The sequence below is a fragment of the Triplophysa dalaica genome, chromosome 2, assembly GCF_015846415.1.
Source record: "Triplophysa dalaica isolate WHDGS20190420 chromosome 2, ASM1584641v1, whole genome shotgun sequence".
Lineage (NCBI taxonomy): Eukaryota > Metazoa > Chordata > Actinopteri > Cypriniformes > Nemacheilidae > Triplophysa > Triplophysa dalaica.
Genome location: NC_079543.1, coordinates 24976278 through 24988309, shown reverse-complemented (window position 1 = coordinate 24988309; position 12032 = coordinate 24976278). Strand labels below are relative to the sequence as shown.

The 12032-nt window shown below is 38.1% G+C and overlaps 2 protein-coding genes across 3 annotated transcripts; one reads left to right on the top strand and one right to left on the bottom strand.

The window, feature by feature from the left end:
- Positions 1-103: 103 nt before the first annotated feature.
- palb2 (partner and localizer of BRCA2) lies at positions 104-6331 on the bottom strand. 2 transcript variants are annotated; one of them, XM_056763470.1, is made up of 13 exons: positions 6236-6331; positions 6049-6090; positions 5570-5629; positions 5293-5443; positions 3827-5095; positions 2326-3728; positions 2079-2234; positions 1903-1985; positions 1572-1733; positions 1364-1480; positions 863-950; positions 643-791; positions 104-550 (listed from the first exon to the last, which is right to left on the bottom strand). In XM_056763470.1, the coding sequence occupies exons 2-13, from the start codon at positions 6076-6078 to the stop codon at positions 343-345; spliced, it is 3876 nt and encodes a 1291-aa protein (XP_056619448.1). In that variant the 5' UTR covers positions 6079-6090; positions 6236-6331; the 3' UTR covers positions 104-342. The 2 variants fall into 2 exon arrangements, with proteins under 2 accessions (XP_056619448.1, XP_056619458.1); XM_056763480.1 differs by having other exon boundaries at positions 6049-6164; positions 6236-6310.
- A 1557-nt stretch (positions 6332-7888) lies between these two features.
- rasd3 (RASD family member 3) lies at positions 7889-9716 on the top strand. The gene has a single exon (XM_056735218.1). The coding sequence runs from the start codon at positions 8920-8922 to the stop codon at positions 9553-9555; it is 636 nt and encodes a 211-aa protein (XP_056591196.1). The 5' UTR covers positions 7889-8919; the 3' UTR covers positions 9556-9716.
- Positions 9717-12032: the final 2316 nt, after the last annotated feature.

Genomic DNA, 12032 nt, shown 5'->3' with positions numbered 1-12032 from the left:
TATTATGTACTTCTATCTTTTTCTCTCAGCATTTCATACAATTATAAGCGCTTAAACCAGTTTCACAGAAATACATTTATTTTGTAAAATTTTAAACGTCATATCCAAACAGTTCTGTAAATATGTTATATTTCCTCAAGTAACAATCATATCAAGTATAAACAACAAAGAGCTTGTGTAGGACTGTGCCAGTAAACTGAGGTGTTAGAAAGGCAATATCTGTATCTCAAATATTTTTAAATTTTAAACAATGTTATTACTGAACGACAATTTAGCGATATTATTGAATTGGGAACATCATGTCAAAATAAAGTATGTTAATACACATCATTTGATGCTTATTTATACAGTGTTGTATTGAAACACGCTAACATCCCCATTCAGATAGCCAGTCAGCAGTGTGTCTGGCCCCGCCCACCGAGCCAGTCTGCACAACTCATCAAGCACCCCGATCACTTTCGCCACCCTTCCTCTGAGATCCCAAACAGCAATATGACCAGACTGGAAAACGCCAACAAGCCCAGATCCGAAGACATCACCATCTATCAGCCTAAGAGAGAGAGACGTTTATGAGATCAACAAAATCGAAATTATGTGTGCTTATTTCACATTAATCATTTCACAGAACATGTGATGTCTTACTGTTGTATGTGTTGAGCGGGGCTGCTGATGGAGGTTAGTGTGATGTGTTTGCCAGTGAGGGGATTCGTAGCAATCAGAGCAAAAAGGGTTGTGTTACTCTTTTCCTCACATACATTTCCAGTATTCTGAAGTAATAAACAAAGCACACCCTACAGAAAAGGAAACACGGTTATACAATAACACATACTTAGACTTGCACGAAGGAAATACTCTTACTTACCCTGTATGAGTATCCCCTCATGCAGTTTGTCATTGGCAAAGTCTTTTCCAGGTATATAGTCTGAAGCAGATGGCCTGATTTCATACTCCTGAAAAACAAAAAGTTGAGATTTATATGAAGAAAAACATATTTTATTCAATTTCTGCAGGCATAAAAATGTATCGTATTCAAATAACTTCTAGAAAGGGTATAACCTAAGTTAAAGAGGTATAAAATATTTCAAGTATAAAATGTATTTTTAGAGAGATGCGTAAAATATTGTGATTTTCAAAAGTAAATGCATTACTTAAAGGACTTGTTCACCTTCAAAATGAAAATTCGCTCATCATTTACTGTATGACTTTATTGCTTAAGCAGAACACAAAAGAAGATATTTAGAAAAATGGTTAGGGTTAGGAAGAAAGAAAGAAAGTCATACAGGTTTGAAATGACAAGAGCTTGAGTAAATGATAACAGAACTTTCAATTTGAAGGTGAACTACTCCTTTAATCCGATCCTCACCATATGAGGAGGGTTTTACATTCTGTCCAACCAATCAAAGCATCTTTTTCCCCTTCTATGGTTGCCAGTGTCCGAATGTTCTGTTTTGCAGGGACCAGGGAAAGAGTTTTCACTACCCTGAAATGAAAAAGATGAGTAAGGAAATATACAGTTCATTTTCTATCCTTATTAACTTCTATACATAACTATCGCCAGACAGACAGGTTACCTTCCCTCCTTGGATAACGTTATGACAGTGACTTTCTGCTGTTCTCCAGGGGTAGAGCAGCACACAAGTCGACAGTCAGACACGCCCTCCAATGCTTGTAGTGCATCTTGGCACACAACATTCTGAGTGAACGGCCCATCCATACTTGGACAACAAAGAACTCTGTTACAAAAACAGATAATTTGCTTTTACTGTACATTTTAAAGCATTTTAATTGGTGTGAGAATACAGTGTATACAACTGCCTATGATTATATGGTTTTGTAGCACTCGTTAAGTTCCATTAGTAGTAAGAGAAATAAGAATTTTTCTTATATTGTATATTTTATTACCGTGCTTCTGTGATTTCTAAGTCACCCAGTGTTACACAAAGCAAACCTGAGGAGTCTGGAATCGCTTGCAAGGACATGACAGACTACAAAACAAACACAGAGTCAATTTAGAGACAGCGCTTTGTAAACTTTAAAACTTTTGCATATATGCTGTTAAATGCAACAGTTTGATTCACCTGTGCAAATGTCCAGGTGTGTATAAGACTCCAAAGCTGAACTCCCTTCTTTTGAGTCCAAAGGCACACACTCCATTCACCCGCCACACATATGCACAAGTCCTCCGCCGTCCATCGTACGAAACACAAATCCAAGACGCATCCACCCTCAAGGGCCTAACAAAGAGAACAAATGTATGTATCCTTTGATTATGAAGCTGATAAATGATGTCCATAAATATATATAAAATGCTGTCATTTTCTGTACCTTGAAAGTGTGCATCTCCCGAAGCAATGAGGAACAATGTCCTGCCTTGGGAAGGATTATAGTAGGTACAGGAGATAAATGGATAAAATCACTGCCATGTTCCTTCGCTTCATCGGCGTTCGTGGTGCACACCATCTTTTCTTCCGTTTGCTGATTGGTGGAGGTATCAAATGAGATCGCCTCATCATGACCTGCACAGCCAGATGCATCTACACACTGAGACTGATTCATAACCATCCCTTTGTGAGTTTCAGTCTTGAGGTCAGTGTGTTTACGGTCAGTATGTTGAGCTGCAGATTCAGAAAGATTGTGAGGTTGAACTTCAATCTCAGATGTGCAATTAATTTTACTTTTACATTCTGGATTGTTTTCTGCATCAAAACTGCATTTCTGTTCACGTTCCATGATGCATAAAGCCTTCATTTCAGTTTCTGGCACGATTGAGTTTTCATATCCTGTTGCACTGTGGTTTGCATTATTTTGAGCTCCCATAATAATTTCATGACGGACTTCAGTTTGATTCTGTGTCTCAGTATCTCCCTCTACTTTGGTTGGATCCGAACTCTTCATAGAGGTGTTGGCCTTGACATTTCCACATGTTTTGCGTGAGACAAAATCTGGAGACACACAACCTGTAGGCATGTTCGAAGAGGGAGACCTACGGCTGTCAGCAGGAGAGAAGAGAAGACGTTGAAGATCTGTGGGTGAACCTTGACTTAAAAAATGTGGGGTCAATCCCAAAGACGGCAGGGAATGGTCTTGACCTCTCTGAGTGTGTGACGTCAATAAAGGACTAAAATCTAGTAACGCTGGACACAGCCGGCTGTTTTCAGAGAGGGTTTGCGAATCCGTTTGCTTGTGCATCTGCAATTCCACTTCAGGATCTACTTTAAGCACATTTTCGTTTCCTGAGGTTTGCGTCTTTACAGTGTGTTCGTCATTTGCCGTCTTCTCTGTTTTGATTATTGTGCTAGTTTGTTCCTCTCCACTGTCTATCCGATCTGAGGATCTGCTGTTTGGTTTGTTTACATGGTCAGCGTGTTTTTCCGATTGGTCAGTGTTTTGTATCTCAATCTGTGATTGTTCAACAGGGTCTGACTGACAAAGAGGTAAACTATCTTCAAGGGTGAAGCTAGTTGGAGGTTCTGGAGTAAATAGTTCTCCACCGTTATCCTTTCTGCCCCACGCTGTCTGGTACCTGTTGCTCCGTCGTGTGTTGTATACACGATGGACAAATGGTTCCACTAGTGAAGAGGACATACGCAGTTTCTCCAACTTCAGTTGACCAAAATCCTCATCTGGTAAGTGGAAATCCTGGATGTCAACAGATGCCAGCAGTCCAATTTTGGTGTCTGGTAGACCTTGAATGAGTGAAGATAATGATGGCGGGAGAGGTGAGTGATCTAAAAACGCAAAACACATTCACAAACATGCGTTACCAAGACCGCATCAAACAATAATCATAGAGGTGAAAATAATTTGCTCTGATATGAAATCTTACCATCTTTACTCATACATGTCTGGGGCTGAGATGAGTATTCTCCAATCTGGAGGCCTCGCCCCCTCCGGAATATAGGATACAAATTTGAATCCGTGAGGAGCTTAGACTCAAAATAAAGCTGAGAATCTGGGAGGTGCTTAAAATCTTTTGTGAAATCGTCCTCTTTACTTGGATTCAAATTTGCTGTAGGCACAGACAACTGGATTGGCTGAGAATCTCCTTGTGGCCTTTCCTCCAATTCTGACTGAGCAGTAGATTGAGGGGTTGATTTTAAGTCTATACCAAACGGACTCTCCAATTGTGAATCACTTGCAGGAAGTGATATTGTACAATCTGAAGCAGCTTTGGAACAAGGACTCCTAACTATAGTCGTTCTACGACGCCCTCTTCTCCTCTGACCTTTTCCTCTACCTCCGGTCTGGTTGGTTGACCTGCGTACTGATTCTGGACGTTCTGAGCTCACGTGACCTCTACCACGCATTTCCGATTGGCTGGGCTTGCGTCTGCCCCGTCCCCCAGTGAGCTGGCTCAGAATGACAGCCTCGAGATTGACAGAACTTTGAGATGCAGCCATGCGACGTGTTGTTCTAATATAATATTCCACAGGAAAAGTTAAACCTTCGACCAGCGTACAAGAGTCTAGAGCTCCAGACATAACTGAAGAGTTAATATTTTTATTTGAATCCGAAGGAAGCATCCCGTATGATTTGTCAGTATGTACTGACTCAGATGATGGAGGTAAAGAGGAGGTCTGGATGGGGTCCAAATACGCAGCTGTTCTTGACTGTAACTCTTTAGAACTACCGAGAGGAGGCAACTGTTTCTGGCAAATGTTGAGAGTATGAAAGGCCATATTATTCTCATCACTTGAAACCAGTGTTTTGTCTGCACAGTTCACTTCAGTTTTTTCACTCCTTTGTAGCTTCCGTGTTTCCTTTGCAATTGTATCATCTTTTTTTCCCTTTTTTGGTAACTCCTTGTTCTTCTCCACTTTACATGGTAAAATCTCAATATCTCTTTCTTTTTTCAGTTTAGCCTTTTCCTCCATGCAACCACTTTGTTTTCCTTGAATGAGACTTTCTTTCTCTTGGCTGTAGTCAGTGTCTGACTCTCGCTCTTTGTTCTGCAGTCGCAGCCGGCTGCGCTTAGAACGCAGACGGTGGGTGGGGCTTCGCATGCTTGCAGGGGATGTGGACGCAATCTCGGCAAGTTGAAATTGAATTGCAGGGATTTTCTCAACGGTTGAAAACAGAGAGCTTCTTTTATCAACTGAAACAACAAGAATCACTTTTTTAATATCCTGTTTAAATAAACCTTAATATTATTGTGGATAAAATGATTCAAGTTTTGAATAGTGGCAATTTGAAATATCCAGAAGAATTCGAGAAGCATAAAAATATTACTTTTACACAGGAAATATGGTTATTGTGAACGATAAAGCAATGAAACTGGACTTTAATACTTACTAGTTCGTAACTGTTCAGCATCTTGGTTGTCAGAAAGTTCTGAAGCCAGCACAGAGGAAGATGTACAGAATAGTGATGATTCATTGAGTGTAAATCTGTTCTGATGTGATACGCTGCCCTGTCTGCGAACTGCATCCCGGTGTTCTGCCTTCTGAAAGAAAAAAATACAAACAATGACTAACAGCTTTGTACATGATGGAATAATATGACTATTATAGTTCAATTACAAATCATTGTTTTCTGTGAACTTGTAGACTCACAGATACATAAAGTTTACCTGCAATCTTCGTGCTGTCATCTCATACTCCTGCTTCAGTACTTCCAGTCTCCTTCTCAACTGTAAAATATTAATTTAACCACAAATAAGTCAGACACTGTTCTTTGTGATATACACAAATAAGCAGAATTTTAATGCCTCACATAGTACTAAATAAACAAACTTTAACCTTAAAAACATCCACAAGGATGGTTTAGCTGGAATACATTTATATACTATAAATAATAACTATGGAGGTAAAACCATAGAGATAATATCTAAGGTTCATTCAGAAATATTTATACAGACATCTATATGACACAGATACTCAAGGATGCTTTAGATGATTTTACCATTGTAACGTTACATGTCATTTTGTATCTTTTTATCAGATTGCATGTCAAGTTGTTTTCTCTGCATGCTAATCCTCTGCATGTTCAAATTTAACATGTTCAAAACAACATGGATGAGTTGTCCTAATAGAAAAGTGTATAACTTACTGTTTCTTTGTCATCGTTATCTTCCTCCATGTCGTAACGTTACTGTAAAGTAATTTGTGATCTATATTTACAGTACTGTATCATACATTATTAATAGTGCCATCATCCGTAAAGAACTGTCAAACACAAATTAATTTAGATACAAATAAAACAAACAACAATTATTTCATTTACTTGACATTTATACCTTAAAGAGAAGTGCTGCCTCCAAGGGTAGTTTTGTTTACGGACTCTCAAGAGCCATTCTTGCTCAATTCTCCCGCGACTTCCGACTTCAGACAGAACTGATCGATCACAGATCGTCGGATCCTCTGCGCTCTGACGCTGATACAGTTAACTTTCTTGTTACTTGGTGACATTAAGCTCATAGACATATTTAATGTAAACAATATAAATTACATTACATCCTGTAGAGAATAATATAAATGTATCTGTAAGTGAACGATGATTCTTACTTCTTTTAGTAATGTCTACTACCATTTGCACATGGCAGCGGATCCACACATGTGTATCTGGTGTGTTGTTTACATCGAATTACTTTCATATTGCAACTGCAATGTGCACCGTGTAAATTATACAATTACTAGTGGGAGAATATAAACTTTTTTGACGAATGATTTAGTTGAAATGGCAATTGTCAATATGCGTAATAATTTATTTTGACCATAACATCAATCAACCAAACAAACTACGAAATTGAAAGAGGAGCTTCTGTGAAGAAAAATAATTTTTGATATACAGTGTCTTGATATAACTGTTTTCAGAAGATTGAACAGCAATACATGATAGTCTAGTATGAAGCATTACTCACAAACATGCTTTTGTAACATGGCAAAATATTGGTTTTATAGGTGAGTATTAAACTTGTTTATTAACTCATTAGTAGGTCCAGGTCATGATGTTCTTGAAATTCCTAATTCCTCTTCTTTTAATTCAAATTCCATATCCTGTGAAATGTTCATTTCATTCCCTGCAAGGAAGCTAGTTTTTGCCCAACCCTGAGAGGACACACGTTCTCCGGAAGGATGGTGGACTGTGTGACATTTCCGTGTGGGATGTAGGAGGCCATTGGAACTCCAAAGCCATGTTTCCAGTGAGGTGATAGTGTTATAAGAGTTTGTGTCTGCTTGTGCAGTGAATGTAGACCTGCCCACCAAAATGTTAATCCATGGGATTACAAAGGAAAGGTCAACTCCTCTGCTCTCTGACATTTCCTGTATGATGACGAAAAGTGAGTCACATGGTTTTGGTAAAGACCCACGTCGAAAGACTACTCTAATAAATATACTCATAAATTCAAATTGGACCATAATATGCTGAAAAGCAAGTCCTGAAAGCATAACTAATCTACTGGATGGAAAGATTGATGGATAGATTAAATATGTTAAATATAAATACGAAGTGAGCCTTCAGGTTTAACTAAACGCACCATGTTATTTGTTTGAAAAATATCGGTTCTCCTAGGTTTCTGTCTATTGCCATGCCTACCGTCAGATACCAGATACCAAATTGATATTCATCAGATGGAAACCCCAACGTGAGACAGTTGTGTGACGTACAATTGACCTCAGGGGATTCTGACCTGAATTCTGTCCAAAGTGGAGATGTGGTCATTATTATATTACACGTTATCACCAAACAAGGTACAAATTAGTGCTCTAATTCCTGGATTACAGTCACATTGTGGAATTAGAGATTCAAATAATATTGATTGATTTACATTTTTAATTAAGTTTTCCAAGAGAGTAGCTGGTGCTGCACAAATCTTGTTTTTTATCTGGAGACATGACTTGTCCTTTGCTTTAGGTCTGTGAAGAAAGGAGTAATTAAAAATCATAAAAAATGGAAACATCTTTCAAAGGTCAGATAATACATAAACATTCTGCTTTATTAAAAGTTAGTGCTCAGATAATAGGCTTGTTGACACACTAGTTTAATCATTAACCCAGTGTTATATAGACGTAGCTAACCAGGCTAGTGTCAGGAAAAACACAGAATTAGTTTCATTCTGCGTTCATTTACTCACCATTATCTGTATGAATTTCTATGGTTAGATGAACACAGAGAAAGATATTCGGAAGAATGCTTGTAACCAAGAGTGGTAGTCAAAAATTCATTATAGCTTATAAAGCCATTTTCCTACTATGGTTGTCAGTGGTGGCCAAGATATGTTCGGTTTCAAGCATTCTTCAAAATATGGGTGCATCAAAATAAAGAAATTTATACAGATCGTAGCAAAATAACTATTCAGTCAAAGGTTCTGAGAAAGAATCATTTCTTTCTTTCGTTTCATATTGTAACAAAACGCTTCCGCGGCAAAGACTGATTTTTTTGTAAACCAGAAAAGCTTGAATGTTTAAGATTCTATGGAATCATACAGCCAAAAATGGTTCTTCTGTGACATTGTGTTGCACCTTTCTTTAAGACGTTATGATTGGCCTACTACTTTTACAATGCAGTCAAATGTTTTAAAAGGGCATAATGCATTAAATAATGAAGTAAAGACCAAGACTGCCTATCTCTTTTTGTAACAGGCAATATCTACCTGAAGTAGCCTGTTCCATCCTAAATAGCAGTTGTTTTTCTGTAAAAGGCTGCAGCACCCACACGTCCTATCACTCCTTTTTCATTGGCTACAGGTAATACGTAGGCGCTCAGCCAGGTAATATAAATTAGACAGTCTTGTCAATGCTTGCCCTATGTCCATGCGACAAGTGCCCTCAGGGAACAAATTAACGGCTTTGTATTCCCTTCATCGAGAAATTATCTACAAATTATAACGCAGGCGCTTTAACTTGTTCAAGTGCATTGTATAGGCCTATATAAATAAACGACTTTTATTAGAAGCTTATAGGCTATCAGATTTGGAGGATGTCTCTGTCTGTGCGTGAGAACCGCACCGTGCGCTTCGTGTTTCTTGGCGCTGCCGGGGTCGGGAAAACCGCCCTGATCACCCGTTTCTTGCACGATCGTTTCGACTCAAAATACACTCGCACCGTGGAGGAGTTGCATGCACTCGAGTACGACACAGACGATGCCAGAGTGCGCATTGAGATTTTGGATACGAGCGGCAGTTACGCCTTTCCAGCGATGCGCGCTCTGTGTATGCGCACTGGAGACGCGTTTGCGCTCGTGTATGCAGCCGACGAGCCTGGCTCCCTTGAGGAGGTGCAACGACTCCGTGAGGAAATTCTGGAGGTGAAAGGAGGAAATTTCACGGACATGACTGTGATCGAGAACAAGGGGGATCTGGGCTGTCGGAGTCGACAGGCTACCGCTGAAGTGATGCGCACCGTGGAGAAGGACTGGAGCGCGGGGTTCGTAGAAACTTCCGCGCGTACCGGAGAGAATGTCATTGGGCTGTTTCGGGACTTGTTGCAACAGGTGAAGCTGCCGAGCCGTGTCAGTCCGGCACTTCGCAGACGGACACAGACCATGACAATAGAAGCCCCAGGAACGCAGAAAATGCCCACCATGAAGAAAAACAACAGCTGTATCCTGTCTTAATGGACATGTCACTACGTGGTAGATACGCATCATACTGATGCTGGACGGACTTGGATTAATATGGACAATTGTAGGCTGCTCTGTTGCTTTATGGCAGAGTATTGTCTAGGCAACACAAAGGTCCTGGGTTCTATTTCCGATGAACTGATCAAATGTATACTGTTGGTCGCTTTGGTTAAAAAGCGTTTGAAAAATGCATAAATTCAAATGTACTGTATGAATGAACTGTTCTCAATTGCTCTAAAAGGAAGCAAGAAAAAGTATTTGATGAATCTTCTGCATTACTGTTAAAATTGTGATTTTTTCAAAGACTGAATAAATGCAGATTATGTTTACTAACCAAAATGTGTTTCAACAAACCAATTTCTTGCATGCAATAGCAACAATTATTATAATTAGATTGCCAGGTTTTATGTTTTATAATCTACCAAATACTCAGTATACAACATAATAAACAACAATATGTGGACGTGAAGTATACATTACAAGTACATATACACATACAACTAATGTATAAGCCCAACGTAAATACAATACACGTGAGGGGTGTGTAAAGGGTGTGGGAGGAGAAAACAAACAAAGTTAGCAGATTAGCAGAATTATCTTTTATAAACATTAAATTCAGTAAGTTTCATCCAAAGTGCATGTTTGTATGTTTTACTGATAACTTCAAATACTAAGGATTGTTCCACTATTTCACAAAATGTTAACCATTAAAAATATATTAAAATGAAACAAATAACAATTTCATGTCCACCATAACGAACACAAAATATTCCCTTATAACTATTTGTGAAATAGAGTTTTTTGACTTGAGCCTATACATTTAAAAACAATATAAAAGCAGCTGTTACATTGTTCTTTATACATGTTTATATTAATGTTAGTGCCAGCATCAACAGATTGGATTTTTTGGAACTGTTTTAGTATACATGATTAATTCATTCAGCTTTCTAGAAGCCTTTTACATGTTTTATGCAAAAATTAAGTACTTCCTTTCTCACTGAGACCAATCAGCCCACTCTTTATGTATGCTAAAATTATCTAACTGCCATGACAACCTATTATAAAGACAAATGGTGCTTTATTGAGGAAACAGTGAGTACGTGCATTTGTGAATGATGAGAAAGAAGAAAATCGTGAGTACGGGAGTGGGAAGGCTATTTTCAAAATCAGTAAACATTCTGTGAATCGTGTGAAGTGTTTCCAAATAAGGCTAAGTGTATATTCTCAAAAACACATTTACATGCACAGCTACTACACAAAGTCAGGTCCGCTATGAAATTTATGGTGTCTCAGGAATAGATAAATGTCACTGATGTTCCAAAAATGTCAAATTTTAAATGTTTGTTGTTTATTCCTTCCCACTGGCCTTGTAACATTGTTTTGGTTTTGGGACACAAGGGCAGCCTTCCTCTTTATCTCACTTTTTCTTAACACCCATACACTTGTACAAACATCAGAATGTGTGTCCAGATTGGCAACGTGGTGCCTGGTGCTATTTTTTCCACCCACAAACACTTATACCCCCATTTGACCACCCGCACACACCTACACTCTCATGCAAACATGTAAGATAATACAACTTAAGTGTGACGTTGAAATGTACTTTCTAAGATCAGTTAGAAAACAGACTCTAAGCACACATGAGAGAATGAATGTGGGTGTGCATACAACACACCCAAAAAGCACATGTTGCTTAACAATCTGCACAATGGACCAAAATATAGTGAATATTTTTATAAGTTACTGTGGTACTGGGGGAGTTTTCATTAATATTAGGGACTATATTAATGTAATGAACTATACATTTGAACTAAACTGTCTCCAAGATATATGTATGATTGCAATTCGATTGCAAATATTTATATTTTTTTCCCCATACATTAGTGTAACAACATGCCCCACTGTAATGTGTTAACCTAACTGTAATTTTTCAGTAATATTACAAATAGCTCAAAAATAGTTAAAAATAAACCTGAATTGATAAATATTCACATAATGTTTCTTCTATAGCTTCTATATTCTGTTCTATAAATTAACTTCAAAAATAAAACTGACTTGATACATTTTTGCTGGATTCAATAAATAAACATGTTGTTTTCTTTCATAGATTCTATATTATTTTATACAGAATGAACTTAATGCTGCCCGGTACCCAATATTAATGTAAACAAAGATGAATATTCATATCTGTTGTTTATAATTAGCAATGCCATACTCTCTACATTCCTAAATGTATAATAATTTGATCAACATGTCTTATACATTAACAAAAATATACAACGTATATCAAATCGCCTATGAAATGGGAAAAACTGTTCCGGGCATTTAAAATACGCTGTACACATAAAGTTTTTCGAAGCATCACGTGACGAGTCCCATGATGCTTCGCTGTGTTTGGTCAGAATTTAAATCGCGTCAGCCAATCAGAAAGTGGGATAACGAACCGAGCACAATTCAAAACGTAGCAGCGA

Excerpts from the sequence above, each read along its gene's own strand:
- palb2 (XM_056763470.1), bottom strand. The coding sequence starts at position 6,078 with ATGGAGGAAGATAACGATGACAAAGAAACA. Across the intron at positions 5,444-5,569 it reads TGACAGCACGAAGATTGCAG|AAGGCAGAACACCGGGATGC; the intron begins GTAAACTTTATG and ends TTTTTCTTTCAG. Across the intron at positions 3,729-3,826 it reads GACATGTATGAGTAAAGATG|ATCACTCACCTCTCCCGCCA; the intron begins GTAAGATTTCAT and ends TTGCGTTTTTAG.
- rasd3 (XM_056735218.1), top strand. The coding sequence starts at position 8,920 with ATGTCTCTGTCTGTGCGTGAGAACCGCACCGTGCGCTTCGTGTTTCTT.